Source organism: Phoenix dactylifera, chromosome 4, assembly GCF_009389715.1.
Source record: "Phoenix dactylifera cultivar Barhee BC4 chromosome 4, palm_55x_up_171113_PBpolish2nd_filt_p, whole genome shotgun sequence".
Lineage (NCBI taxonomy): Eukaryota > Viridiplantae > Streptophyta > Magnoliopsida > Arecales > Arecaceae > Phoenix > Phoenix dactylifera.
Window position 1 is genome coordinate 16,341,841 of NC_052395.1, and position 26,053 is coordinate 16,367,893.

General features: G+C 47.1%; 1 protein-coding gene across 1 annotated transcript; it reads right to left on the reverse strand.

Annotated features, from left to right (window-relative positions):
• Positions 1-5: 5 nt before the first annotated feature.
• LOC103705613 (nuclear pore complex protein NUP88) lies at positions 6-12,580 on the reverse strand. The gene is made up of 9 exons (XM_008789400.4): positions 12,074-12,580; positions 10,942-11,093; positions 9,500-9,622; positions 8,253-8,397; positions 5,176-5,237; positions 4,580-4,796; positions 1,559-2,491; positions 469-718; positions 6-388 (listed from the first exon to the last, which is right to left on the reverse strand). The coding sequence occupies exons 1-9, from the start codon at positions 12,443-12,445 to the stop codon at positions 129-131; spliced, it is 2,514 nt and encodes an 837-aa protein (XP_008787622.1). The 5' UTR covers positions 12,446-12,580; the 3' UTR covers positions 6-128.
• Positions 12,581-26,053: the final 13,473 nt, after the last annotated feature.

The window sequence follows — 26,053 nt, forward strand, 5'->3', positions numbered from 1 at the left end:
GCAAATTACGCATATTAATATATAAAAATGATTTGATATTATGTCAAACAACATCCATGATACAAAACTACAGTCAACATTCAGATAAGGGCATATTTGACTGTAAATTGTTTTTTTTCATAATTTTGCTATTTCTCCTGGTTCTTCAGTTCATTTTCAATGAGTTTTACCTTCTTGGCATTATCAATGTTAAGACTGGAAAGCTTTTGCAGAGATGATTTCAATTGCAACGTCTGAGCATCTGACACATGGCTCTTTCCCCTAACTGGTGTTTGCCTGGAAGCATTCCGTGAACTAACTGGTGAAGACTGACTATATCTTTTCAGCCTTGCATTCAAAGATTCAATAGAAGAGTGCAAGGCGTCCAACTCTAAATCTGCAAATCTTTCTGCATGAAATTGAAAAATAAATATCAAATTTATGATCTATAAATAGGTCAAATGAAGAGTGCAACGAACTACAGCATACCAAGCTCGGCCTTAAATTCACGTTCTGCTCTTGATAATGGTTTCTTGCTTGCTCCAGGTAACTTTTTGAAATTCTGTAGACGTTGCTCCAAAAGTTCATATACCTTGAAGGCACGATCGGTCCGATTTTTTATGCCTTGTTCTTTGGCTTCAACATTCAGAAGCAACTGCTTTGTCTCATGCAAATGTTTATGTTGGTCTTCAATTATTGTTTTTAGATAACCCGCATGCTCTTTGAGTTCAATATAGACCTAAGCATGCAGTATCAGGTCAACTTCAGGAAAAGCATGATTCAGATGGATAGCAGATTTGTCTAGAACACGAGATTATGCAACCAGAAAATTCAGAGGTTAGGTCTCATCATGATCCAAGTAATAAAATCTAAACCCAGTCTTAATGTTACCTAAGTGTTCTGTACAAACCAGCTTGTGAATACATCAAGAGGCCTGTATTCTTTCTTCTTCTGTCTCTAACTGTAGAAAAGCTAGGCTGGCTACATCACTTTTGATGGTCATGCATCACAGAAATAAAATATAGATAAAAAAAGAAAAATGCCTTCTTCTTTACAACTATGTGAAAAGGATGATACTTACAGAAAAGAAATATTTGTATGCAAAAAGATCTGAAAAATCCAATCAACAGAAGAAAAAAAATGAGAGCAAAGTTTCGCTATTCTGCCAGTACAGTATGGTACAAACCATACAAAACCAATACTTGTATTGGTACGGTACCAGTTCACTATTTTCAAAAAAAAATAAAAGAAAGAGACCACTAGATCAAACCTTTTTACTTGAATACTGGAAGAGCCTCTTTTTTCAGAATAATACAGGACGAGGCACTGTTCATCTAAAATGCATGTTTCCAAATATACATGCATGGATTGGAATTATACATTATTTTTCAGCTATACCTTACCCAGAAGGATGGGATCTTCTTGTGGGCAATGAATGAAGACCATGGCCAAATGGAGATATACTGTAAAATTATGTGCTCATCTAAAATCCTAATACATGATGTATGCAAGTTTCCTCAACTGTCATGATAATAATGAGAATTAAGCAGTGATGATGAAGTATTTTCTTTGTTGTTACCTTGTGTGCATACTCCACATAGTTCTCATGAAAAAGCTTGATATAGTGATGAAGAGTTGATCGTCCTTCAATCGAATCAGCAGTTAAAGATTGAAGAGTTGTTGAAGGAGGAACAAGGATGACCTTTGGACCATCAAGAAGCTCTTTGCTTATAATCTCAGGGATAGCATTTTCTGTATCATCAACAGACTTAGTGTCCATATCATAAAGATGGGGTGGTAATTCATTCCAACCCTTCATCCCTAGCAGAATACACTCATAAGAGGATGTGATTCCAATTATTAGTGAATGACCATATGGATCAGCGATTGAAACAAAACCAGAGAGCACTGGAGAGAAAGAAGCATTAATGCCTGTACTGAGGATAGGATGCACAGAAGGTGCTTTTGCAATCTTGTCTGGTGCAGAAGATAGATTTGTGAAAGGCAGAAAATGCAAAGTTACCAAGTCTATTCCCCCACCATGAAGACAGCAAAATTTCTCTGAAACAAGAGGATCAGAAAACAAAGAAAGCTGGCAATTATTCAATGCATTTTTTGGCAGTGCTAAGTCTACAATAGCCAGCCTGAGCAAAGGAGGTGGACATCCCACCCAAATCATATCTGCAGTACTGCTGATATTTGATACCAGGTCAAGTGATTGGCTGGATTTTAAAGTAGAAACTTCTCGCATATTCAACTCACAAATCATAGCAATGCTCTTTATATGACCAGAAGAATCCACATTAAGGTGGGGAGGACTACCATTGTTCCAGTGAGGTTGGACTTCATCTGCCAGGGCATCAATCTGCAGCTGCCCACTGCTCCAGGCAGTCACAAGAACTGAATCCTTGTCAATAGAACAGTAAAGAAGATCTACAGCCCTGCCATCACAACCTGCACTGCTCTGGAAATCATGATTCTCTTCACCAGGACAAATTTTACCAAGAGGACCCTGCACCAGTAATGCACAAGATTGTTACTTACAGAGCACAAAGAAAGACAATGCTATCCCCATTCCCCCCCCAACTGAAAGAAAAAGAGCAATTTTTCGTATTCATGGTAGAAGGGGCATAAAATCACCTATAATAAGTACAATAATCTGATTCTTGTTGATAGCAGAGGCCATAAAGATAAAAAGCATTTCATATCTATTGCCATTAGCACATTAAATCAATATATAAGAGCTACATTGGTGCACTTTATGAATGGATTTTCTTTTATTTCAAAGTTCGCAATTAGACCTTCAAAGCCATCTTGTCTAGCATCGTTGCTCAGAGAATAAGATTTGCTCTCTCTACACTTGCATGTTTTAACTAATATCCTAGACTGTTAAAAATATAAAAACACGACTATGGCCATCAAAACAAATCTCGATGATTTGAAGTTGGCTTTATCAATCCTTGTTAACAAGCATTCCTGTTCAGGGCAGCCTATGATGTTATTTCTAAAACAAGGAATGTGCTAGCATCCACGGAACCAGAAGTTGGACCTATTTCATAGTTCGATGTGCCTTTTTCAATGCTTGCTGTCTACCTAATATCGAGTGTAAAAATAAAACACTATCATATTATAGGGAAAATGAAAATTGGTTTTTCAGTTCCTTTTTTGTAAGTTCACCTGTGAGTAACTAGATGCACAAGGGACTATAAAAATATTGCAAATGCTTAGGGAACTAGAAAGAAGAAGGTCGTGAGGACATGATAAGAATGGTGAATGGCAGCTGAATTTGAAATCATGCATTTTAATTTTCATAGTAGCAAAAGTAAGAGTAACATACAACCAAATCAGAGTTAATAGAAGCGCAGCTAAACACCTTGATAACAATGTGAGACGATGCATACCATTATCAATGCTAAAGCAAGAAACTATATTTAACTACTTATTCTTGCAAGAGATGGGAAAGTCTTATAGGAAGGCCAAAAAAACCAACCAACTTTAGAATGCTCATCAATATGATCATTTGCCTAGAAAGTCATTATGGCAAGAAAATATCAGAAAATATAAGTAACCACACAGAGAGAGGAGTACTACAAATCTGTGCGCACAATGAAGGTGCAAAAGATGGTCAAGTAAGAGGGGATTCATCATCAGTAAAAAGAAACTTCAATTGAAGCTGTATACTCCATCAGAACTTTAGCAATGCATGTGCGTTTAAGCAAGTTAAGGTGTGACTTTTTTATTTATGATAATGATTGGTTTTGAGAGTGAATGCAGTTTTAAGATTGATACAACCCCCCCCCCCCCCCCCCAAAAAAAAAAAAAAAGATGTTGTCTTAGAACAATGATGATATTCTACTTTGAGCATGAGCCAATGGATACATCAATACTGTCTGTCAATGTACTAGGTCTTGACCAGCACCCAGTCTGATCTGGCTAGACCGATCGATATTCTTGAGCAAAAAAAAAGAAGAAGAAAAAGAAAAAACTAAACTCATACCTCCACAAGCTTTCCCAATGCTCAAAGTGGAACCCTAACACTAAGCATGAAGTTTCAGATCGAGTATCCACGGCTTAATAGAGCCAGATTTCAATCACTGTTAGATCTTAGTGTTTTGTGAAAATCTAAAATTGAGAAGAGACTGCAACAAACCACGACTTAAAGAAGGGCATATATTGTGTTCAGGTCCTCTACAAGGAAGTTAAATTCAAATATTTGGCCAAAACAATTGCTGTGAATTATGAAACTGACAGTTAAAATATCTGATGATATTACCGTGGCCTAAATTTTACAATTATTCCCTCTAAGCAAATTAGTAGCTATTCTGGTTCAAATCATGTTAACACTTACCCTCTATACATATCATACTATTATAATCCAGTTTAGCATTCAAACTTTGCTAAATCTCATAATGATCAAAAAAGTTGGCTGATGAATATTATTATTTAAAAAGAGAAAAATACAGAATTACCACAAAAGAAATCCACACTATCCTTGTATCAACAAAAAATGCATCTAATATGATAGAAAGAAATTCCATATGCTGAAGAAAGAAGAGTTATGGCACCTATTTGCAACAAGCCACCAGCCAAATTCTCTAACCTGTAGTGAAAGAGATGCATCTATTGGGGCATACGGATGAGCTCTTGATGCCAATACACTGCCTTCCTCAAATGATTGATCTGCTAAATCTGGAAATGTTGCTTCTAACCAATCAATAGCCAAACGTGAGTTGCTAACAACTTTTAAATCTGATGACTTCAATCCAAACTCATTCATGTCTTCATAAATTTCTTCTACATATGCCCGACTGCAGAGACTGCATACCATGAATACCAAATACAATAATCAATAAGCACATGAACATGATGTTACAAAAACACAACTCTCAGATTTTAGATATCCTGTCTTGGTGTATTTTCTTTTTTCTGGAGATCAAAGAAAAACTGCCTCCATTATATTGTCCATATCATTATAAACTATAAAACTGTCTTGGTGTATTTCCTTGTCTTTATCATTATATATTAAAAAACTGCCTCCACTATATTCCAGTATTTTTTTTCTTCCTTTGTTAATTGGGTAAAGCTCTCTTATTTCACTACAAAACTTTAGCACAACAATAAGAACCTTCACTAAAAAAAATAACTGGTGTAACAACAAAAGAAACAAGCAAATATTTGGAAATGAAACAAAACTACCTTCCAAAAGGAACAACTGGGCAAAGGGCATAGACTGAGCCATCACTATATAGAACAAATATCTGCATGAACATAAAAAAGCAGTTGACTTGAGAATAAAACAAGGGTAAACACAAAAAATCTTTTTTATGCTTAACAAATAACTGGGAGCAAGTATGGATATTAAAGGAGAAGTTTAGCATTTATTAAACGCGAACGATATACGGAGAGGAAAGACAGTTTATTATTACAACTTCAAAGAATGTCAGTCCACTGGAATGTGCAATTATTACAACTTCAAAGAATGTCAGTCCACTGGAATTTGCAAGTGTACATGAAAGGTGCATGTGGGTTAGGTAGACCCAGGTGGATCCAGCGTAACCGCATTTAGGTATAACACCAAATGAAAAATTTAATGTTTGGTTGATTGTAAATCCCAAACCTAAACAAGACTCCCCAAGCAATTTGAGCATGGCTATGACATGAGTGGACCCTCCCTACAAAGATCAAAGTGGAATGCCCTAAAAATTTAATCTAATTCGAGATGATAACCATTATGTCAGGTCTAGGTCGTATCTTAGACCAGCAAAAACAATCTGAACATAGTCCAAGTCATATCGAGATTGGGCTTGTTAGCTTGACCACACCCATCTGCACACATTTTCATATCATAGAATGCTTTCTTCGACATATAGTCCTTTATAGCCTTCTTCATCAAGATGGTTTTCTTTCCTTTTTTAATGAATTGATGCTCTAATTATTTTTCCATTTTTAACAAAAATAAGTATTTTAATATTAAATTTATTGAACGAATTTAATGAGTTCTTTTGGTTGTAGGGAATGTGATATGCTTATGCAATTGGAGGTTTGACTCTCTTTCAAAACAATTTTATGCAATTATTTGATTCACACATATCTCCGGTTGCAACTTAAGAGTTTAGAGGATTGGATATAAATTTTCAATTTTATTTATGATCCACTTAGCTGGACCAGGTCTAAACTTTAATTCAAATGCATGTCCAATTGAAAACTTAAGGAGATTTCGTCTAAATTCCAAATCTTATAATCCGCACATGAAACACTTTAGGATCTGGTAAGAAACATGCATAACTAGGTTTAAATGTTCCAATATGGTATTAAAAGCTTAACAAAATCCATTAGAATATAATTAGAAACGAAGAACCCATTTCTCTCCTTTCTCCCTTCACCCTGTTCATCCTCCGAGGTAGAGGAACCAAATTTCAAAATCTCCCAAAATTAGTGCATATCATGGGAATGTATCATATGTAAATAATTTTGTATCAAAAACCATGAGAAAGGAATACATTCAATCAATCAATTGCAGCAGCATCACAAATATGAGAAAGAAAAACCCCTGAAGTCCAATCCTAGTGGACCCAATCCACAAGGAAGAACAAGAAAGAAAAGCACTTCAAGAATCTAAGGACTTGTTTGGTTCGTAGGAAGAAAAATATGGTCAATAGAAAAATGAAGAAATTCCTCATGTTTGTTTGGAGTTTTCAAAAAAGAGAGATAGATAAGTAGCTTTCCCATAAGAATAAGATTCCCACATTTCATAAGAAAGAAAAATCCATGTGGGCATGAAAAAGTCCAATTCCCACTAGCTAAAAATTGGGGTAATGTTTTTTTCCAAAAATGCTCTTAAGTTTTTAGATAGAATGGATTTTTTTTCTTTATTAAGGGCATAACAGATATTGTACACAACTTTTTCAGAAAAATAGATCAGCCAAACATAAGCCATTTTGGAATGTGTCACTTTTCCATGGTCAACCAAACATGCAAAACCCACTTTTCCAAGCATCATATACCCAGACATCAACTCTCCAGGAAAAATATTCCAGTGAGGAGAAATTCTTCCTATGAACCAAATAAGTCCTCAAAATCACGTCATCCAATTTAATAATGGGACAATTGTCTCATGTGAACAATGTGATCTTGATAATGGCGGCAGCTACTTTTATATCTCAATGTACTTGAACCAATGTTTTGGCCATAGTACATATCTTAGGCTCTTCTTTAATGTCCAGCAAATAAGCTAATTAACATGGGTTGAGACTATACCACCAAAAGGAAGGACTGATTTGAGCATGAGCAATTACTGGATTAAAAAAAAGAAATGATATATGACATATATATATATATAAAGCTTAAAGTAGAAGGAAATGTTAGAAAGTGTGAAATCTTGACAAATAATAACAGTCTAAACATAATGTACTAGAAAGGATTTTTAAATCAATCAAGGAATTAAGATTCAAATTGTTTGAAATAAATGGATTTTGATAAAGGAAGTAGGATGATTTTATTCTTTAAAAAGAGGCGGACATTCTATGCATAGAAATTTTTCAAATAGAAAGAGGCTCTTGAAAAATTTGGAAGATGCACAGTGCAAATAATAATAATAATAAAGAGAGAACTTAGGGAAAGAAACAGAAATGCAATGGAGTAATAATCACATAAGATGCAAAAATGAGCAAACTATGAAATTCATAAACTCAAAGATTCGAGATGTTGAAAAAATGCAGAGTGAAGATGATCGTGCTAAATTTATAATAGTATTAGGATGATATAGAATGTACGCAAATGGTTTTAGATGTACAAATGGAAGAACACAAGGTATGGTATCAGTGCTAATGTGCTATAACATGTTCCAAAGTAAAATGATGCATGACATTTAACAATATAACAATATATAACACTTGATTGCTTCTCATTAGTCAGACATCAATCCCACAAATGAAACCCAGAAAACCAAAATTGACAATGGACCAGTACAGCAGAAAAAGATCTAGTGCAGCTAATAAGAAAAATTCAAAAAGAACAGATAGGCTTCACTGGTAATCCTTCTATAGGTGATATAATTGTTGATGATTGGAAACAATGAATTAAAGTTTAGTAGAACAGAAAAATTAAGGATCATTCATAACAATATATGACATATTAACTGCAGGCAATAAGCAGGCCGTTCAGCAAATGCACTACATTATTACAACAAATAAAGGAAATGCAGCCGCCATAAAAATGACATACAGAATATGGGATCAAGAACATACTAGCATATAAAATAGAGTTACACTTACAGAAAATCTATCCCATAAATGTTGACCTCCATATGAGAATGCCACTGGGCAGATTGATGCAGCATTGTGGCATCTTCCAGGTTCAAATGGCTGCAGATAGTATTCCTGCTCTGGTCGCTCTAAATCAGATGACAAATCAAATAGCCTGCAGAAAGAGCTTTTAAGTTTCTAATGGCAGAAGTGCAACTGTTTCAATCATTGGAATCAGCAGAAGAGACTTTAACCAGCATATCTTAGATAATATCTAGCAACAAGTGGCAGACAGATATCATGCAAACATAGTAATATTAAAAAAAAAAATCTTGTCAGCGTTGTTGCTAAATCACCTTCATGAAGAAAGTTTAACAAACTTATTCAAAAGAAGAAAATGCAGGATACTTATCACGAACAAAAAGGTTAATCATGTATTTGGAGTCATATTGTAAGATGCTAGTTAGGAACATGCCATGCTCATGAAATTGATGAGGGAAATTGGAGGAGATAATGTGACGAAGAATATGTTTTGCACTACCAATTAATGGCAGAGTTGCATGCTTTTTAAGAACTGTCAGACAAGATAGAGAAAAAAGGGGGTAGAATCACCAAGGACTTGAGAAGCATGTCAAGCATCATAGGATCATCCTCTTATATGAAAATCATTTTCATTATTATGAGTCCTCGTACTAAAACTCCCATTTCCTTGATCTATTACATGCAACGATATGATCCATTTATGTGGAAGGCATCATGGTTCTGATTTCATCAGCCCATGAGGTACTTGGAATTATAAAGTCTTGCCGCCTGATTTCCTCTCTTATTTACTTGAACTAATAAAAACACTCTTAACATATTCTAAGATTACTTACTTATTTCTCTTTGTAAAGAGTCTTAAGAGGGTGCATTTGTAAAACAATTGGGTGTATCTAAGAGGCTTCATGCAGACTCCAGGTCTCATGATAATAGCGATTATCTCCAGTTGTAGTGGTAAAGATGTAATATGAAGAGAAATAGACAGAGCACATGGTTTGCTTCATTGACCAGGACAACATCTAAATACATACACTTAAAGAGATAAAAATTTCTCTTATACAACAGGAAGATATTGGATTTGAAATTATGATGTATTGAAAACACCACATATGTACAAAAAATGGTAAATAGAGAAAAAATATGAAAATAAATATAATATTCAGCAATATAATGGTATAAGTTTCAGTGCAAAAAAGGTAATAGTGCTTCTGTTTATGTAATTTATTTTTATGACATACCTGAAAACCGAATCTGATGACAAAATGCCCAAATGACTACTACTGTAAGGGTGCCATGATACTCGTAAAGTTTGTAAACCATTGTTGTGGCCAAACAATATTTGAGAAGCAACTGAAACTGTCCTGTTTTAACATTTGCATCCATAAGCCTTTATTCTAGCAGCCTAAAACAGTGATTGCAGATAATATAAGGAGACTTCTGATCACTAAGAACAGAGCTAAAATCATTAGCATTTATTTATGCTGAAAATTGTAGAACCCTAAAGCAGAATTTTGTTTGTTTCTGTTGATATAGGATAGAGAAGAATTCACCTTGATGCAAAAAGACAGTAGTGATTATTATATTTTATCAACTAATAAAATAACAGAAGCTACGAAATGTTCAAAAATTTAAAAAGTAACATCATCAGCTGATGCACATGCCAATGAAAAAGGAACATGCCCATTTTATGTAGTAAAATTCTATGACTGCATGTCACACAATGCACTCCAAAGTGTGGTTTCTTAATAACATTCAAGTTTGAATAACAAGTTTAAATGTGCTTTCAATTAAAGAATGGTCCTGAACATAACAAAACAATACAGAAAGCTCAAACCTAGTACATGGACATGGGTTCAAAATGACTTTTGCTGCGCCATATGGAAATGTCAGACCCCAATAGCTGGAGTTCGTCTCAGTGCACAAAAATTGAAAAACATTATTTCTCCTCGGTGTTATTTTTATAGAAACAAGGCCTTGAGCCAGGTCTATACCAACTGCTAACCTGGTAGAGCAAAATATAAAATATTTGGTAATGAAATTATTGAACCTAATACAAGGTTACAAAGTTCTTTATGTTTGTGATTGGAGTCTTTGGACATCTCATATTTTTCCTAGGAGTGTCATTAAAGAAACCTCTATTCGTTGGATGTCTTCTTTCCAAATTGTGCTTCCTGATGGTTTAAGTTTTATACATCAATACACCAGAAAAGAAAAAGATACACATCAAATACATGAGAACTAGGAAATCATTGTTATCACCATACAGTTCTACCCTTAGTAGCACGAAACTTTGACCTACGGTGTCATACCTTTCTGGAAACTCATCCCTACACCTGCTTCCCAAACATTTGCTTTTTCTAGTTTTTCTTTTTGAGAGATCTGCATTTTTATACACGCACTCGAATCCATTCCCACATCCACTCCCACTTCTATTAATTAAGATTCTAAACAATATGTAATCACATTGATACAAAACATATAAAGAGGTTGCATAAGCTAAATAGCATCTTTTCCCTTTTTAATCACTTCCAAGTCATCTACTTCTTTGGTTTTATTAAAATTAATTGGAAAATAGACTAACAGATTTTATAATGACCAGGAAAAACAATGCAGTAATAATGATGTTAACAAAAGTAGCAGTTCAGGACTATAATTAAAAGTTTTTGTACTTCTGATATACCTGCAAGTAAATGTATTGTCATTCTTATAAGTCCTTTCAAATAAGTACATGAGGCTGAGGCTGCCAGAGCCAACAAATAATAATGATGATCCATCTATATTGAGAGAAATATAGTTGACCACAAATTGGATCTGAATATCTGGCAACAATAACTGCACATAAAGCAATACTGGTATTAGCTAAAACTAATGTTTGATTGGAGAAATAAAAATGCTGATGATCACAAGAGAAAAAGTAGAGAAGATCTATATCAACTGCCTAACTAGGTTTCAATGGTTACCGCATGATCCGATTATCTGAAGTTTATATTTCTCATGTATATGAAGTTACATGAGATTTTTACACAAATTAGGATGCTTAGTCTTTAAGCAGAATCTTCATTTAATATGCAATGCACGTCAGGTCTAGATGCCATATTATGGTTCTAAAAACTAAATCATCACATCAAAAACTTCATGCCAGAAATGCAATTTTCCATGAGCCATATAAATATTTAAACAAGATCATATGAACTCATGAGTTAATTGTGCATTACCCATGATATGTGAATAGCGTCACATGTCTCGTGTATCAATATTGGGACTAGCAGATACAGATAGAGGCCCAACTTGCATGTAATTGGTGAGAGATTGCCCATGTTTCTTTATATTTGTTTTATTCTCCAAAAGCATTTGAAGATCTGGACAACATACATAACTGCCTTCATAGAAAGCCAGAATTAACATGCATTAACCTAACTAGGTCTTGATGGAATTACCATGATCCTCAATGCATTTTATGTTGTATCTGATGAAACTATGTCTTGGAAGAATGACATTTTAGAAATTCCGTATTTCTGATTTCATACTTTGCCATCTTCTCTCGATTATATGAATTGGTCAATAAATATTCGATACATGGCAAACGTTATGCCAGATTTACCTAATAGTTTTGAGTTCACCATCTGTCAGCAAATTATATGTCCTACAGATGACGCGGATAGCAAGTAATTGTCTCGGTTTTGTCACCTATGGGTCCTTAAAAAGAATAAAAGACCATCAAGAACCGAAAAAATCCTTGTAATCTAACCAGGATCTCCATTCTTGGACTAATCTCAATCAAGAAAATGCCTATCTCAACAAAGAACATGTACCTCAGAAGGGACGGCGGCCTCCGCGAAGACAGAGGAGGAGGAATCGGGTTGGGGGTCGCGGAAGCGAAGGGAGAGACGGTGGAGACAGCGGGCCTCCGGGTCCCACAGGTAGAGGCGTGACGACGAAGCGTCCCATGCCGCCAGGTTGCCGCTTCTGCCGCTGCTCTCCGTCGGCGTGCAGCGGGGGCCGGAGAAGACGGGGTGCTTCTGGAGCGCCACCCACTCTACTGCTTGGGGCGTAGAGGCTTTCTTGGTGGCAGCCGAAGCCGCTTGCGGATGGGGAGGGGAAGAAGAGAAAGAGGAAGGAGAAGACGCGGAGAAGGCATCGTGATGGCGGTAGCTGCCGCCCTGCCGCCGCCACGCAGCTTCCATGGCTATAAGCTCGCTGCAGCTACCGAAGCCCACCTCGTCTCCGCTGATCTCGGCTCCGAATACGGGAAAGGGGAAGGCGGTGGTGAAAAACCCTTGGCTCGGTCTGCAAGCGGGATAAACCCCCTTGGTCCTCCGGTAACCCCGGGATATATAATTGCTAAAATATGCTAAGAAAAGGCCGTTGGAATTGCTATACCTGACGAGCCAGTCAAAGACGGTATAAGTTGGGACGACTTTATCATGAACGACGGTATAAGCTGGAATTGGGTTATCCGGGTAGCTCAAACCCATTTGATTTTGTTTAACCCGAAACTACCCTCCCCGCTCACGAACGGTGTTATTTTTCCAGTGAAATATAGTTTATTTTTTATATTACTTTGGGTTGTATTATACCCATTGTTATTTTTATGGTGATATTCCCTATTAATGTGTAAACTTGGCTCATCATGTTCAGCTTTCTGTTGGTAGTTCTTCGCACTCTTTCTCCTTGGCTCTTCACACACAACAAAAAAAAAATATTTTATTTTCCTTCTTTACTTTTTTTTTTTTTTCCTTCCCTTCTGTCTTCCTCTCTCTCTCTCTCTTCGATTCTTTCTTCAATTTAGCATTCTTTCTTTTTCCTTCCATATCTATTATTCCTCACTTTCTCTCCCCCTATCCTCTCTTTTTTTTTTCCCTCCTTTCTCTTTTGATCCTTGCATTAGCCCTTCACGCACAGAAAATAGAAGAACATTTTATTTTTGCCTCGAAAAAAATATTAGAATTTTTTTCAGAAAATTAGAGCATAAATATCACCTGCTTTTTAAGAAGAAAATGTCACAACCTTTTTTTCTTTTTCAGTGTTTTTTCCTTTTTTTTTCATGGAAGCTGCAATACAAACAAATTATCTAAAAAGAAGTAAGGATTTTTTTTCGTGAAGGTCCCATATGTGTATATATATATTTAACCTGAGGGAGAGGCAAATTTTTCAAATCCTTAATTGCGTTCGAAACAAAGACATGTGGCAGCTATTTTTTTTTAATTTTTTCTTTTGATTTGATCCGGCTCCGAATGGTATCCACCGGTCACCCAACATCAGGCTGCATCACATCCATAGAAAGGTAAACAATTTTTTTTCCTCAAATGCAATTTAATAATGACATGTGTCATCTAAGAGCTCGGTTCGCGGAAAAAGAAGAGAAAAAAATGTAGTCAATGAAAAAAATAAAGAGATGCCTCTTATTTGGTTGGAGTTTCAAAAAAGAGAGATAGAAAAGTTGTAATCCTGTGGAAATATGATTTCTATGTTTCATAGGAAAATCTTGTAAGCTATAATTAGGATCATAAACAATCATAAAAGAGTAGTGTATCTAAATCCATTGAATAATCTGATCAAATAAACTTGTTTCTTCCTCTTGACCCCTGTTAATAATACCTGTGATGGAGACTGGTTTCTGTGTTTTTCAATTAGGCAGAGAGAGACCCCCTTAAGTTTATCTTTCCATCAAAGAAAAAGGAGTTACAACTTCTCAGGAAGTTAGTTACTATAACCATCCAGTAACCAACTATGATTGGTCATGTGGGTCAAAAACTAACTTTCTCCCACTTAGCCCATATGACCATTGTTGCTGGTGGTCCAAACCGAGAACGATTGGCACAGCGGTGTGAACGGGATTCCGTCTGAGTTGCCTTGGTTGGTGTTGATTGTGCTCCACCTTCCACCGGGAAACCTGCAAGCAAGCCTCGCACCACCACTGGGGTAGTGGGGGCCCTCCGACGATCAAGTCAGAGGAGATTGGAGGAGAAGGAGAGATAATAGTAGCAAGTAGGAGAATGCTCTGGAAGTTCTTGCTTACCTCCCCCCTTCTCCCCCCAGCCGCATATATACCAGGCTGGGGGGTCCTTCTGGGGGGTTGATCATCGTGTGGCACGATGGAGTTGCCACTGACATGGCCGTTACTGGGCGTCGTGGGGTAGCGCTGGGTACGGCCATGACAGGGCGTAGTGGAGCTCCGCTTTATACGGCTGTTACAGGAGATCGTGGAGCAGCGCCGGATACGACCGTTGTAGGGAGTAGTGGAGCAGAGGGTCGCGGCGTGCTTCAGGGGAACAGCTTGTCGTTGTCGAGAGATTGCCGACTCGGGGTCGGATTGCTGGATCCAGGGGGCAGCCGACTCGGGGTCGGGCTGCGGAGCCGAAGATATCCGACTCGGAGTCGGGTTACTGGATCAAGGGGCAGCCGACTCGGGGTCGGGCTGCGAGGCCTAAGATATCCGACTCGGGGTCGGGTTACTGGATCAAGGGGCAGCCGACTCGGGGTCGGGCTGCGAGGCCGAAGATATCCGACTCGGGGTCGGGTTACTGGATCAAGGGGCAGCTGTAATCTTCTAGGGCGCGCGTGCCGGTCACGTGGGGCATGGTGGCTGAGTTCCCCCGTAACAGTAGCCCCCCACTTCCGAGCCTGGAGCCAGAAGGGGAACGGGTGAAGGAAGTGATGCTTCGAGATTGTCGCCATCCCTCGGAGAGGCGCGCGCGCTTCGAGCTCCCCGCCTTCTTTATGGCGTATGGCGGTTGTTGCTGACCTGGCAGTCTGAGGATTTCGGCGGGCATCCTTCCTTAATGGCGTCGATTCGCCTTTGGGGCGCGAGCGACCCTTCGGCAGCCAGGCGTCCTCTGGCGTCACCGAGGCGTCACCCACCTTTCCGCCTATTTAACCGGGGGTCCTCCTCCGTCCGCCTTTCTCTTTACAGACATCTTCGAGTTTCTCCTTTGCGCTGCCGTCATCGCCGTCGGACTGTTCGCTTGCTCCTCCTTTGACGCTCTCGGAGCCGTTCTTCCTTCTCTTCCGGTGAGTTGCTCCATTCTTTAATTTAGGGCTCTCCATACTCTCCTTTTGTATTAGTGTACTCCAGTCGTTCCGGTCTTTTCCCCCTTCTCGACCCTGTCCTGACCGTAGATTCACTGGCCATTAGGGATGGGCGAAGTGAGAGCAGACCGCATTAAGTCGGAGTTGGCCGCCGAAGACCTAGATAGGTTCGTGGCTCGATACCACCTTCCCGAGGCCTGCAATGTTACGCTCCCGGGGCCTGAGGAGAGGATGTCCCACCCTCCTCCGGGGAAGGTTGCCATCAATGAGGGCATTCTTCAGGCCGGGTTCCGCTTTCCCCCCTCGGACTTAGTCGTTCAGGTGCTTCGGGGTTTAAGAGTGGCGCCGACGCAGCTGGTGCCGAACTCATGGCGCGCCCTGACAGCCTTTCAGGTTCTCTGCCGCATGCACGAGGTTCCCGCCACCCTGAATGTCTTTTGGGAATGCTACGGCCTGAGTGGCCACCCCCAGGATAAAGGGTGGTGGTGCTTTGCGGCGCGGCGAGGGTGCGGCCTCGTCAAGGAGGCTCCCACCTCCATTCACGGCTGGAAGGAGCGCTTCTTTTTCGTTGACGCAGATCCCTCTTGGGGAATCAGGGCAACCTGGGAGACGCCGATGAAGTCCCCGATTGGCCTATCGAGGTTGTCGAGGGAGGAATCCGACGGCGTCGCCGTCTTGAAGGAGTTGGTTGCCGAGGGTCGGCTCCCCCCGGTGTCTCGCCTTATTTCCGAGGATACCTTGGTGAACGTCGGTCTGAGCTCGGTCCCCACTGACCGTGAGCCCGCCACCATTTCTTTTTTAGCTCTTTTCTCCTCTTTCGTTTCGTTCTTTCCTTCAGTTTCTCAACCTCCGACCACCTCGTCCTTTTTGCAGAGATCGACGACGTCATGCGGTCGGACAAGGCAACGGCTGTTGGTAGGACGTCCCTACTGGAAGCAGTCCGGAGGAAGAAACGAGCTCCTCCGAGCGGGGATCCACCGGCGAAGAAGTCCCGCCGGCAGGCGACTCCGATGCCGACAGACGGGTCCGGACCCACCGATCAGGGGGACGCCGCGGGCGCGGACCGGGAGTTGACGCTGTATCAGCCCTCCGATGCCGAGACTACCGTTTCTCCGGAGGCATCACCCGGGCGCGCCCAAGATGGACGGGTCGGACGTGATCGGTCCCCAGCCCAGCCTTCGACTCGGTCGGCTCCGGATGATACGAGGAGGGACGCGCCGAGGCCCCGGCCGAGCGGGACCCTGTCAATTCCAGGGGCGGTCCCCGCCCCGAGCGTGGTCAGCATGACTCTTCCCCAAGCGATGGGTAAGGGTAAGGCTGCGGAACCACCGTCCGACTCCGGGGAGAAGTCGGGGTCGGCCTTCACTTTCGCCGGCGCCCGAAACCTCATCGAGACGGTACTGCTGGAGAAGGACCGCAGGCAGGTCCGGGAGATGAGGGTCCCTGACGTTGGGGCTGCCAGCTGCGTCTGTCTCATGTCGGTGAGTGTTCTTTCGGTCGCTTTCATCATTTATAGGCTCTGTTGATCCCCGCCTGACGCCCTCGTTTTTCCTATCTCTTAGCTCGCCCAGTACATGATCCGCCTGGAGGAGTGCTACGAGGAACAGGCGAGGCTTCTGGCGAGGGCCGAGAGCCAACTGAAGGCAATAGAAGAGGGAGGTCAGGCTGCGGCGGGGAGGACGACCAGGGACCTCGAGACGAGGCTCCAGGTAGCCGAAGAGCGGGCACTCGGCTTCGCCACCCTCGAGAAGCAACTGTTGGAGGCTCGGGAGCAACTCAAGGTTGCCTCAGGTCTCGAGGTCGAGATCAAGAAGGCGCAGGAGCGGGCCGAGAAGCAGTCCCGGAAGGCTGCCGACTACCGGGAGAGGTGGGAGAAGGCCCAGCGGTCAGCCGACAACGCCCGCAACCGGACCCGGTCTCTTGAAGCCAAGCTGGGCGAATTGGAGTCGGCTTTGGAGAAGTCCCGCGCGAGCGACCAGGAGCTTCATTCGCGCCTGGAGGAGGCTGAGGCTGCTCGCATCGCTGCCGAGGCGAAGCACAAGGAGGCCCAGGCTGATCTGCTGAGGGTCTCCTCCGAGGCGGATGACCGGATTGTGGCGAAGGTCTTGGAGGCAAAAGCTCAGATTATGGAGCGAGCAGAGGCGGCGCTAGCCGAGAAGAGTGCGGAGATCGGGCGTCAGGCGGTACAGGCTTATCGTCAGTCCGCCGAGTTCACCCGTGACATGTCGGGGGCGGTACAGGCCTATCGTCAGTCTGACGAGTTTGTCCGTGACATGTCGGACGCGGGGTCCGACTCCTTTGTCTTAGGCTTCGAGGAAGGCCTGGCAAGGGTGTCGGCTAAGTACCCCGAAATTGACCTGAGTGGGATCTCCCTTCTCGACTCCCCTCCGGCGCCATTGCCTGCTGATTCTCCAACCGTCTCTCTACCCCTTGCAGACGTGCCGGGCGTTCCCGACCCGGGGGTTCCTCCAAGCTGACCCTCTGTACTTTTCTTTGTGTGTTGGCGTTTTGCCAAGTTGTATGAGTCTCGGCCCTGAAACAATGAAAGTTAATGCAAATAGAGTTTCTTCATTTCACTTTCGTTCTTCTTTTTAACTCTTGGTAGCGTCTCGCTGACTCCCGACTCTTGAAATTTTTCCGGCGCTAAGCCAGGCATCCGAGGGTTAGGCCTCAGGAAATTCTTCCGGCGCTAAGCCAGGCATCCGAGGGTTAGGCCTCAGGAAATTCTTCCGGCACTAAGCCAGGCATCCGAGGGTTAGGCCTCAGGAAATTCTTCCGGCACTAAGCCAGGCATCCGAGGGTTAGGCCTCAGGAAATTCTTCCGGCACTAAGCCAGGCATCCGAGGATTAGGCCTCAGGAAATCCTTCCGGCGCTAAGCCAGGCATCCGAGGGTTAGACCTCAGGAAATTCTTCCGGCACTAAGCCAGGCATCCGAGGGTTAGGCCTCAGGAAATTCTTCCGGCACTAAGCCAGGCATCCGAGGGTTAGGCCTCAGAAAATCCTTCCGGCGCTAAGCCAGGCATCCGAGGGTTAGGCCTCAGGAAATTCTTCCGGCGCTAAGCCAGGCATCCGAGGGTTAGGCCTCAGGAAATTCTTCCGGCGCTAAGCCAGGCATCCGAGGGTTAGGCCTCAGAAAATTTTTCCGGCGCTAAGCCAGGCATCCGAGGGTTAGGCCTCAGGAAATTCTTCCGGCGCTAAGCCAGGCATCCGAGGGTTAGGCCTCAGGAAATTCTTCCGGCGCTAAGCCAGGCATCCGAGGGTTAGGCCTCAGGAAATTCCGCTCGTTGGTCGGCCAAGGCTGGCGCAAGCCGAGGCGACCGGTCGGGGCTTCAGGCTAGTCTGCTCCCGGGATGATCATCGGGTTAGCCTGGCATCCGAGGGCCGAGCCTCGGGAGATTCCGCTCGTTGGTCGGCCAAGGCAGGCGCAAGCCGAGGCGACCGGTCGGGGCTTCAGGCTAGTCTGCTCCCGGGATGATCATCGAGTTAGCCTGGCATCCGAGGGCCGAGCCTCGGGAGATTCCGCTCGTTGGTCGGCCAAGGCTAGCGCAAGCCGAGGCAACCGGTCGGGGCTTCAGGCTAGTCTGCTCCCGGGATGATCATCGGGTTAGCCTGGCATCCGAGGGCCGAGCCTCGGGAGATTCCGCTCGTTGGTCGGCCAAGGCTGGCGCAAGCCGAGGCGACCGGTCGGGGCTTCAGGCTAGTCTGCTCCCGGGATGATCATCGGGTTAGCCTGGCATCCGAGGGCCGAGCCTCGGGAGATTCCGCTCGTTGGTCGGCCAAAGCTGGCGCAAGCCGAGGCGACTGGTCGGGGCTTCAGGCTAGTCTGCTCCCGGGATGATCATCGGGTTAGCCTGGCATCCGAGGGCCGAGCCTCGGGAGATTCCGCTCGCTGGTCGGCCAAGGCTGGCGCAAGCCGAGGCGACCGGTCGGGGCTTCAGGCTAGTCTGCTCCCGGAATGATCATCGGGTTAGCCTGGCATCCGAGGGCCGAGCCTCGGGAGATTCCGCTCGCTGGTCGGCCAAGGCTGGCGCAAGCCGAGGCGACCGGTCGGGGCTTCAGGCTAGTCTGCTCCCGGGATGATCATCGGGTTAGCCTGGCATCCGAGGGCCGAGCCTCGGGAAATTCCGCTCGCTGGTCGTGCGCCTGTCGCTTGCCGCCCGACGGGATCTCTCCGCGGCCAGCTGCGACCGTGTTTCTCCTCCTCTTCAAGCGTCGCCTGGGGAACACCTGATGGGCATTAAATGCTAATTAAGGGGTTACCTGGGAAATCGGATCGCCAGTTGCTGCTTGCGAGGAGTGTCAGTTAAGCGGCCGTGATACGCGCGTTCTTCGAGGCGAACGCGGCCTGGGGCGCGAGCGGAGATACGTGGACCTAAGGGTACAGGCCACCCGGAGTGTCCTGCACAAAGAATGCGATTAAGGAGAATGACGCTTAGGAAATCGCGGGAGGATATGCCTCGAGAGCCGGATCAGCTCCGGATTCAATGCGCCCGCATTTATTGGAGCCACCCGCATCGGAACGACCGGGGGGCCGCAGTTTGGCTATAAATATAGGTGCAGGTGCGATGGAGCCTGCCAAGCCGGAGCCGTTCAGGTTGCCATGGATCGTGGGCCTCCTCTCCGGCGCATGGTTGAGAGACCCCTACCGAAGGAACGGGAGGCGCGCCCTTCGCGACTTCCGCCAACTAGCCGTTTCATCTGGGATCAATAAGGAGGTTCTCCCCGGCGGAACTCCGCTCTAGGCGTTTCATCCGGGATCACGTCTCCCCTCCTTGAAGTTCGGCCTCCCGATTGAGCTCCGCACCAGGCGCTTGATCCGGGACCGCGCCTCCATATGCTCTTCTCCCTTGTATTCCTTCTCTCCCCTAGCACTGGGGAGGACCGGATATCCCTTGGAGGTGGCGTTCCCCTGGAGGCAGCGGGAGCTTCGTCTGCGGCGGCTCCTCGTCCTTTTCGTGGGGCGTGGATGGCGCCTCCGGTTGGAGGCAGTGTGGACTTCTCCTTCGTCCACTTCTTCTTCATCCGTGCCGGCTCTTCGTCTCTTTCGTGAGACGCCGATGGCGCCTCCGGTTGGAAGCATCCACTTCCGGCGGGATTGCAACCGCTTCAGATGGAGGTTTCGGGATCCCAGATCTTCAGCTCCTCGGAGTCTCCACCTCTTCTTTACTTTCTTTACACCCTAATTCTCCTCTGGGAATTTCTTGTAATCACACGAGCACGCCGTTGTAACCAGAAATTATTGAAATGAAAAGTGTTATACATTTTTGAACTGTCTTTCTGGCATTGTCGTTCTACTGGTAATACATCCGCAGGTTAGCGGAATTCCAGCTCCTTAGAATTTCTCGACCATCTAGGGCCTCCAACTGGTAGGAGCCAGGTCGGTTTACCCAGCGAACCCTATACGGGCCTTCCCAATTTGGCGCTAGCTTCCCACCTTCCGCAGGTTGAGATGCTTTAGCTCGCCTTAGCACCAGATCTCCGATTCTGAAAAGCTTCGGTCGGACCTTGGAGTTGTAATATCGGGCCACCCTCCGCTGATACATCGCCATCCGAACCTGCGCCATTTCCCTCGCTTCTTCCAAGAGATCCAGGTTCCCTCGGAGTTGTTCCGAATTGGCCTCGGGTCGGTGCGCGGCCACCCGAGGTGAGGGGAGTCCGAGCTCCACGGGGACAACGGCTTCCGTGCCATAGGTTAGGCTGAAAGGCGTCTCCCCGGTAGGGGTCCGATGCGTGGTCCGATACGCCCAAAGGACATTCTCGAGTTCTTCGACCCAAGCTTGCCCCGTCCGACCGATTCGCGCTTTGATTCCTTGGAGGATTGTCCGATTTGTGACCTCGGCCTCGCCGTTGGTTTGGGGATGCGACACAGATGTGAACCGATGCTCGATCCCGAACTCCTCGCAGAAGTCACGGAAATGCTTGTTGTCAAACTGTCGGCCATTATCCGAGATGAGGACCCGAGGTACCCCAAATCGGACAATGATGTTCTTCTTCACGAACTTCCGGACTTGCGCCTCCGTGATAGTGGCCAGCGGCTCTGCCTCCACCCACTTGGTGAAGTAGTCGATTGCAACAATCAAAAATTTCCGCTGAGCTGAAGCGACGGAGAATGGTCCGAGGATATCCATTCCCCACTGGGCGAAGGGCCAGGGTGCAGTGATTGGTGCCAAGGGGACAGAAGGGACTCTCTGGACGTTGGCGTGGCGCTGGCAGACGTCGCATTTCCGTGCATGATCCTTTGAGTCCTCCAACAAGGTAGGCCAATAATAGCCTTGCCTCATGATCTTGTGCGCCAAGGACCTAGCCCCCAAGTGTGATCCGCAAACGCCTTCGTGGACTTCGCCGAGGACGTAGCCCGCTTCCGAGGGGCGGAGGCACTTTAAGAGGGGGGCGGTGAACGAGGTCCGATACAGCCTCCCTTCATGGAGTACGTAGTGGGCAGACTTCATAACAAGTCGCCGGGCTTGATCTTCGTCTTCAGGGAGGATCCCTTCGGCGAGGTAGGCGACAAGCGGGTCCATCCAAGACGGCTCCGGATCAATCGCCATCACCGCTCCAGCCTCGCCGATGCTCGGGGCATCCAGGGTCTCCAGGTAGATCGCCCTCGACAAGTTGTGCGCGTCTGCGCTCACTAAGCGGGACAACCTGTCGGCCCTGGCATTTTCACTTCTTGGGACCTGCTGGATGTCGACATTGCCGAGGTCGGGAATGAGTGCTCGCACCTTCTGGACGTAATTCTGCATGGTCGGGTTCCGGGCTTCGAACTCCCCACGGACCTGCCCGACCACCAGCTGAGAGTCGGTGAAGACCTTCAGGCGCCGGATGCCGAGCTCCTTGGTGAGTTTGAGTCCCGTGACTAGGGCCTCGTACTCCGCCTCGTTGTTGGTCACTGGAAATCCGAACCTCAAGGCATACTCGGCTATCACTCCATCAGGGCTGGTGAGGACCAGCCCGGCCCCTCCACCTTCGGGGTTCGACGACCCATCGATGTGAAGCGTCCAAATCGGGAGGTCGAGGCTGGGTGTTTCCGGCGACTTAGGTTCCGCCTCCTGCACCGTGCACTCAGCGAGGAAATCCGCGAGCGCCTGGGCCTTGATAGCGGGTCGGGGCTGGTAGCGGATGTCGAACTCACCAAGTTCTACTGCCCACTTCACCAGCCGTCCTGCATTCTCAGGATTGCTGAGGATCTGCCGCAGCGGTTGATCGGTCAAGAGGGTGACAGAATGGGCCTGGAAATAGGGGCGAAGCCTCCTGGTCGCGGTCAGCAGCGCGAAGGCGATCTTTTCGGCCTTCGTATACCGCGTCTCGGCATCCCGTAAGACCCGGCTGATGTAGTACACAGGCTTCTGGAACTTTGCCTCTTCCCGAACCAGTACCGCACTGACTGCGGTTGGGGAGACTGCCAGATAAAGGTAGAGCATCTCCCCTTCTTGCGGCTTGGACAGCAGGGGAGGAGACGCCAAGTATTCCTTGAGCTGGTCGAATGCTGCTTGACATTCGGCCGTCCAGAGGAAGTCTTTCGGGCGTTTCAACACCTTGAAGAAAGGTTGGCAGCGTTCGGCCGACTTTGCCACAAATCGTCCGAGCGCGGCGACCCTCCCAGCGAGCTCCTGAACCTCCTTCACTTTGGTCGGAGGGGACATATCTTGGATGGCCTTGATTTTGTCAGGGTTGGCTTCGATCCCCCGCTGGTTGACAATGAAACCGAGGAACCTCCCGGCCGAAGCGCCAAAGGCGCAATTCGCTGGGTTCAGCTTCATGCGAAACTTCCGCAGGGTGGCGAAAGTCTCCTCCAGATCCGCGATGTGCTGGTCTGCATGGCGGCTCTTCACCAGCATATCGTCCACGTACACCTCCATGTTCCGGCCGATTTGCTCTTTGAAGATTTTGTTGACGAGGCGCTGGTAAGTGGCGCCAGCATTCTTCAGACCGAAGGGCATTACCTTGTAACAGTACAGCCCCCGGTCTGTTATAAAGGCAGTTTTCTCCTCGTCCTGTGGAGCCATCATTATCTGGTTGTAGCCGGAGAAGGCGTCCATGAAAGACAGCAGCTGATATCCGGAAGTCGCGTCGACCAGTTGGTCTATCCGCGGAAGCGGAAAGCTATCCTTGGGGCATGCCTTGTTCAGGTCGGTGTAGTCGACGCACATCCTCCACTTTCCGCTCGCCTTCCGGACAAGTACGACATTTGCCAGCCATTCGGGGTAGCTGACCTCCCTTATGAATCCTGCCTCCAAGAGCTTGTCTACCTCCTGGTCGACCACTCGGATCCGATCCGGGGCACAGTGTCTCTTCTTCTGCTTTACTGGTCGGTGGGTTGGGTCGACGTTGAGGGCGTGAGAAATGACCTCCGGGTCGATCCCAGGTACATCGGCCGCCGACCAGGCAAATACATCGGCGTTGGCTCGGAGGAATTCCACCAACCGAGCCCGAGCTCCCGGGTCGAGATTGGTGCCGACCCGGACCGTCCGGTCCGGGCGACCTTCCTCGAGGGGAACCTCGATCACACCTTCGGCCGGCTCCCCGTGCCGCAAGGCCACCTCGTCTCTGGCGTCGAGGGACTCGACGCTTAAGGCTTCTACGGGCTCCTTCCCTTTGAGAGTTGCTAGGAAACATTGCCTTGCGGTCGGTTGGTCACCTCGGACCTCTCCAATCCCGGCCGCCGTGGGGAACCGCATGAGCAAGTGGTACGTAGAGACCACCGCGCGAAGGACGTTCAGTCCGGGTCGTCCGAGGATAGCGTTGTAGGCCGAGGGAACACGGACGACCAAGAACCCGAGCCGCACCGGGGCTTCTGCGGGTGCAACGCCCGCAGTCACAGGCAGCTCAACGACACCTTCGGCCGAGATAGCGTCACCAGTGAATCCTATGAGGGGGGTGGATGTTTTGTGCAACAATTGTCTGGACAAGCTCATCTTTTGGAAGGCCTCGTAAAACAAAATATCAGCTGAGCTTCCACTATCCACAAGAACACGTCTTACATCATAGTTTGCCATAGTGAGGGAGATCACCATGGCGTCATCGTGGGGGGTCTGAACTCCCTTTACATCTTCATCACAAAAAGTGATTACATTACCGACCTTCTGCCTCTTTGCGACGGCTGCCCCTGATGCTTCAGTCGAGCCCCCCGCGTTCCTCTCGGGCCGGGGGCAGCCCCCAGTGATAGTATGGATCACGCCCGCGACGGGTCGATTCTGCTCCCGAGGCTCCGGAGGGGCCGGGTCGGCCGGACGCGAGTCTGCGGGGGGACGTCGGTCGTTCACATATCGACCGAGACGTCCTCGGCGGATGAGAGCCTCGATCTCGTCCCGAAGCTGGAAGCAGTCTTCGGTGTCGTGGCCGTGGTCCCGGTGGTACTTACAGTACGCCCGAGAGGGCCTCCTCCCAGGGATCTTCTTCATCTGTCTCGGGACCGGGAGGTCCTCCCGCCCCTTGATTTCCATGAGGATCTGGGCCCGGGGAGTCAGGAGAGGAGTGTACCGGTTGAAACGTCGGGGCGGAGAACGAGGGCGTGGGGCGCCGTGGTTCCTCGCCGGCGACAGGCTTCTGCGCCGACGTTGAGGCGTCGGGCTCCTCCCCTGGCGTGCCTCTTTTCGCCTTTTCTTCCCGAGCTTTGGAGGGATCTCGGCGGCCTCCTTGCTCCGGTGGGCGGCCGCCTCCTCGGCGTCCGCATACTGGTTCGCCCGGGACAACAGCTCCGGGAAGCTCCGCGGCAGGCGTTTGTCCAGGGAGAAGGTGAGTCTGCCCTTTCGGAAGCCACGCTTCAGGGCTGAAAGAGCCACCTCCTGGCTCAGGTTCCGGACTTCCAGCGTAGCCTTGTTGAAGCGGGTAAGATAATCCCGCAAGTTTTCTCTCTCGTTTTGCCGGACATCAAAGAGGGAGTCGGAGACCAGTCGCCGCCGGCTACTGACGGCGAAATGGGTGATGAAGAGGCGGGTAAACTGATCGAAGGACTGGATCGAGTTAGCCTCCAAGCCGGCGAACCACGCCCTTGCCGGGCCACGGAGGGTCGCCGGGAAAGCCTTGCAGAGGAGAGGACCTGATGCTCCGTGGAGGAGCATAAGAGTCCTGAAACTCTCGACGTGATCCCGCGGGTCCGCCGCCCCGTCATAGGGCTCGATCGCCGGCATTTTAAACCCCGGCGGATTCGGAGTCCGCAGGATCCTCGAGGCAAGCGCCGGTTGGGAGGAGATCTCCAAGTCGGCGAAGGGATCTTTAGAGTGGCCCTTCAGGACCTGGAGTTGTCGGTGGAGATCGTCCACCCGCCGGTCCAGGGAGCGCGACCGATGGGTGGGAGACAAGGAGCACCGAGAGGGGGACCGACTGGAGCGCGGGTTCCTTGAGGACTGGGGGGTCTGGGAACGCGCCCGGGCCCGCCTCTCATACCCCGCGCAGCTCCGATGGGAAGGTCCCGGCAGAATGGACCGTGCTCGAGAATCTTCCTCGCGCCGGCGCTCCTCCCCATGGGAGAGGAAGGAGCGCGGGTTAAGGAGGACAGGTGAGCGCTCGGGGAGCAGCGGCTCCTGGGCCCGCTGCGGCGCCCGAGACATCACACCCTGCAGGTTCTGCACCGCCTCCGCGAGGGTGCGAACCTGCTGGGCTAACTGGTCGAACTGAGCGGCTTCGACCATCTGAATGGGGGGTGGAACGGTGGAGTGTTGCTGAGAATGTGTTGGAGACGCAGCGGCCTCCCGGCCGGAGGCGCGAGAAGCCTCGCGACCGGAGGCATTGGAAGCTCCACGACCACCTCGCCGTGCCATTA

Bases quoted from the DNA above. Each gene is read 5' to 3' on its own strand.
- LOC103705613 (XM_008789400.4), bottom strand. From the start codon at position 12,445: ATGGAAGCTGCGTGGCGGCGGCAGGGCGGCAGCTACCGCCATCACGAT. The intron at 4,797-5,175 runs GTAGTTTTGTTT...CATGGTATGCAG, and splicing joins CCAGTTGTTCCTTTTGGAAG to TCTCTGCAGTCGGGCATATG. The intron at 719-1,558 runs GTAACAACAAAG...CTGCATGCTTAG, and splicing joins ATGTGGAGTATGCACACAAG to GTCTATATTGAACTCAAAGA.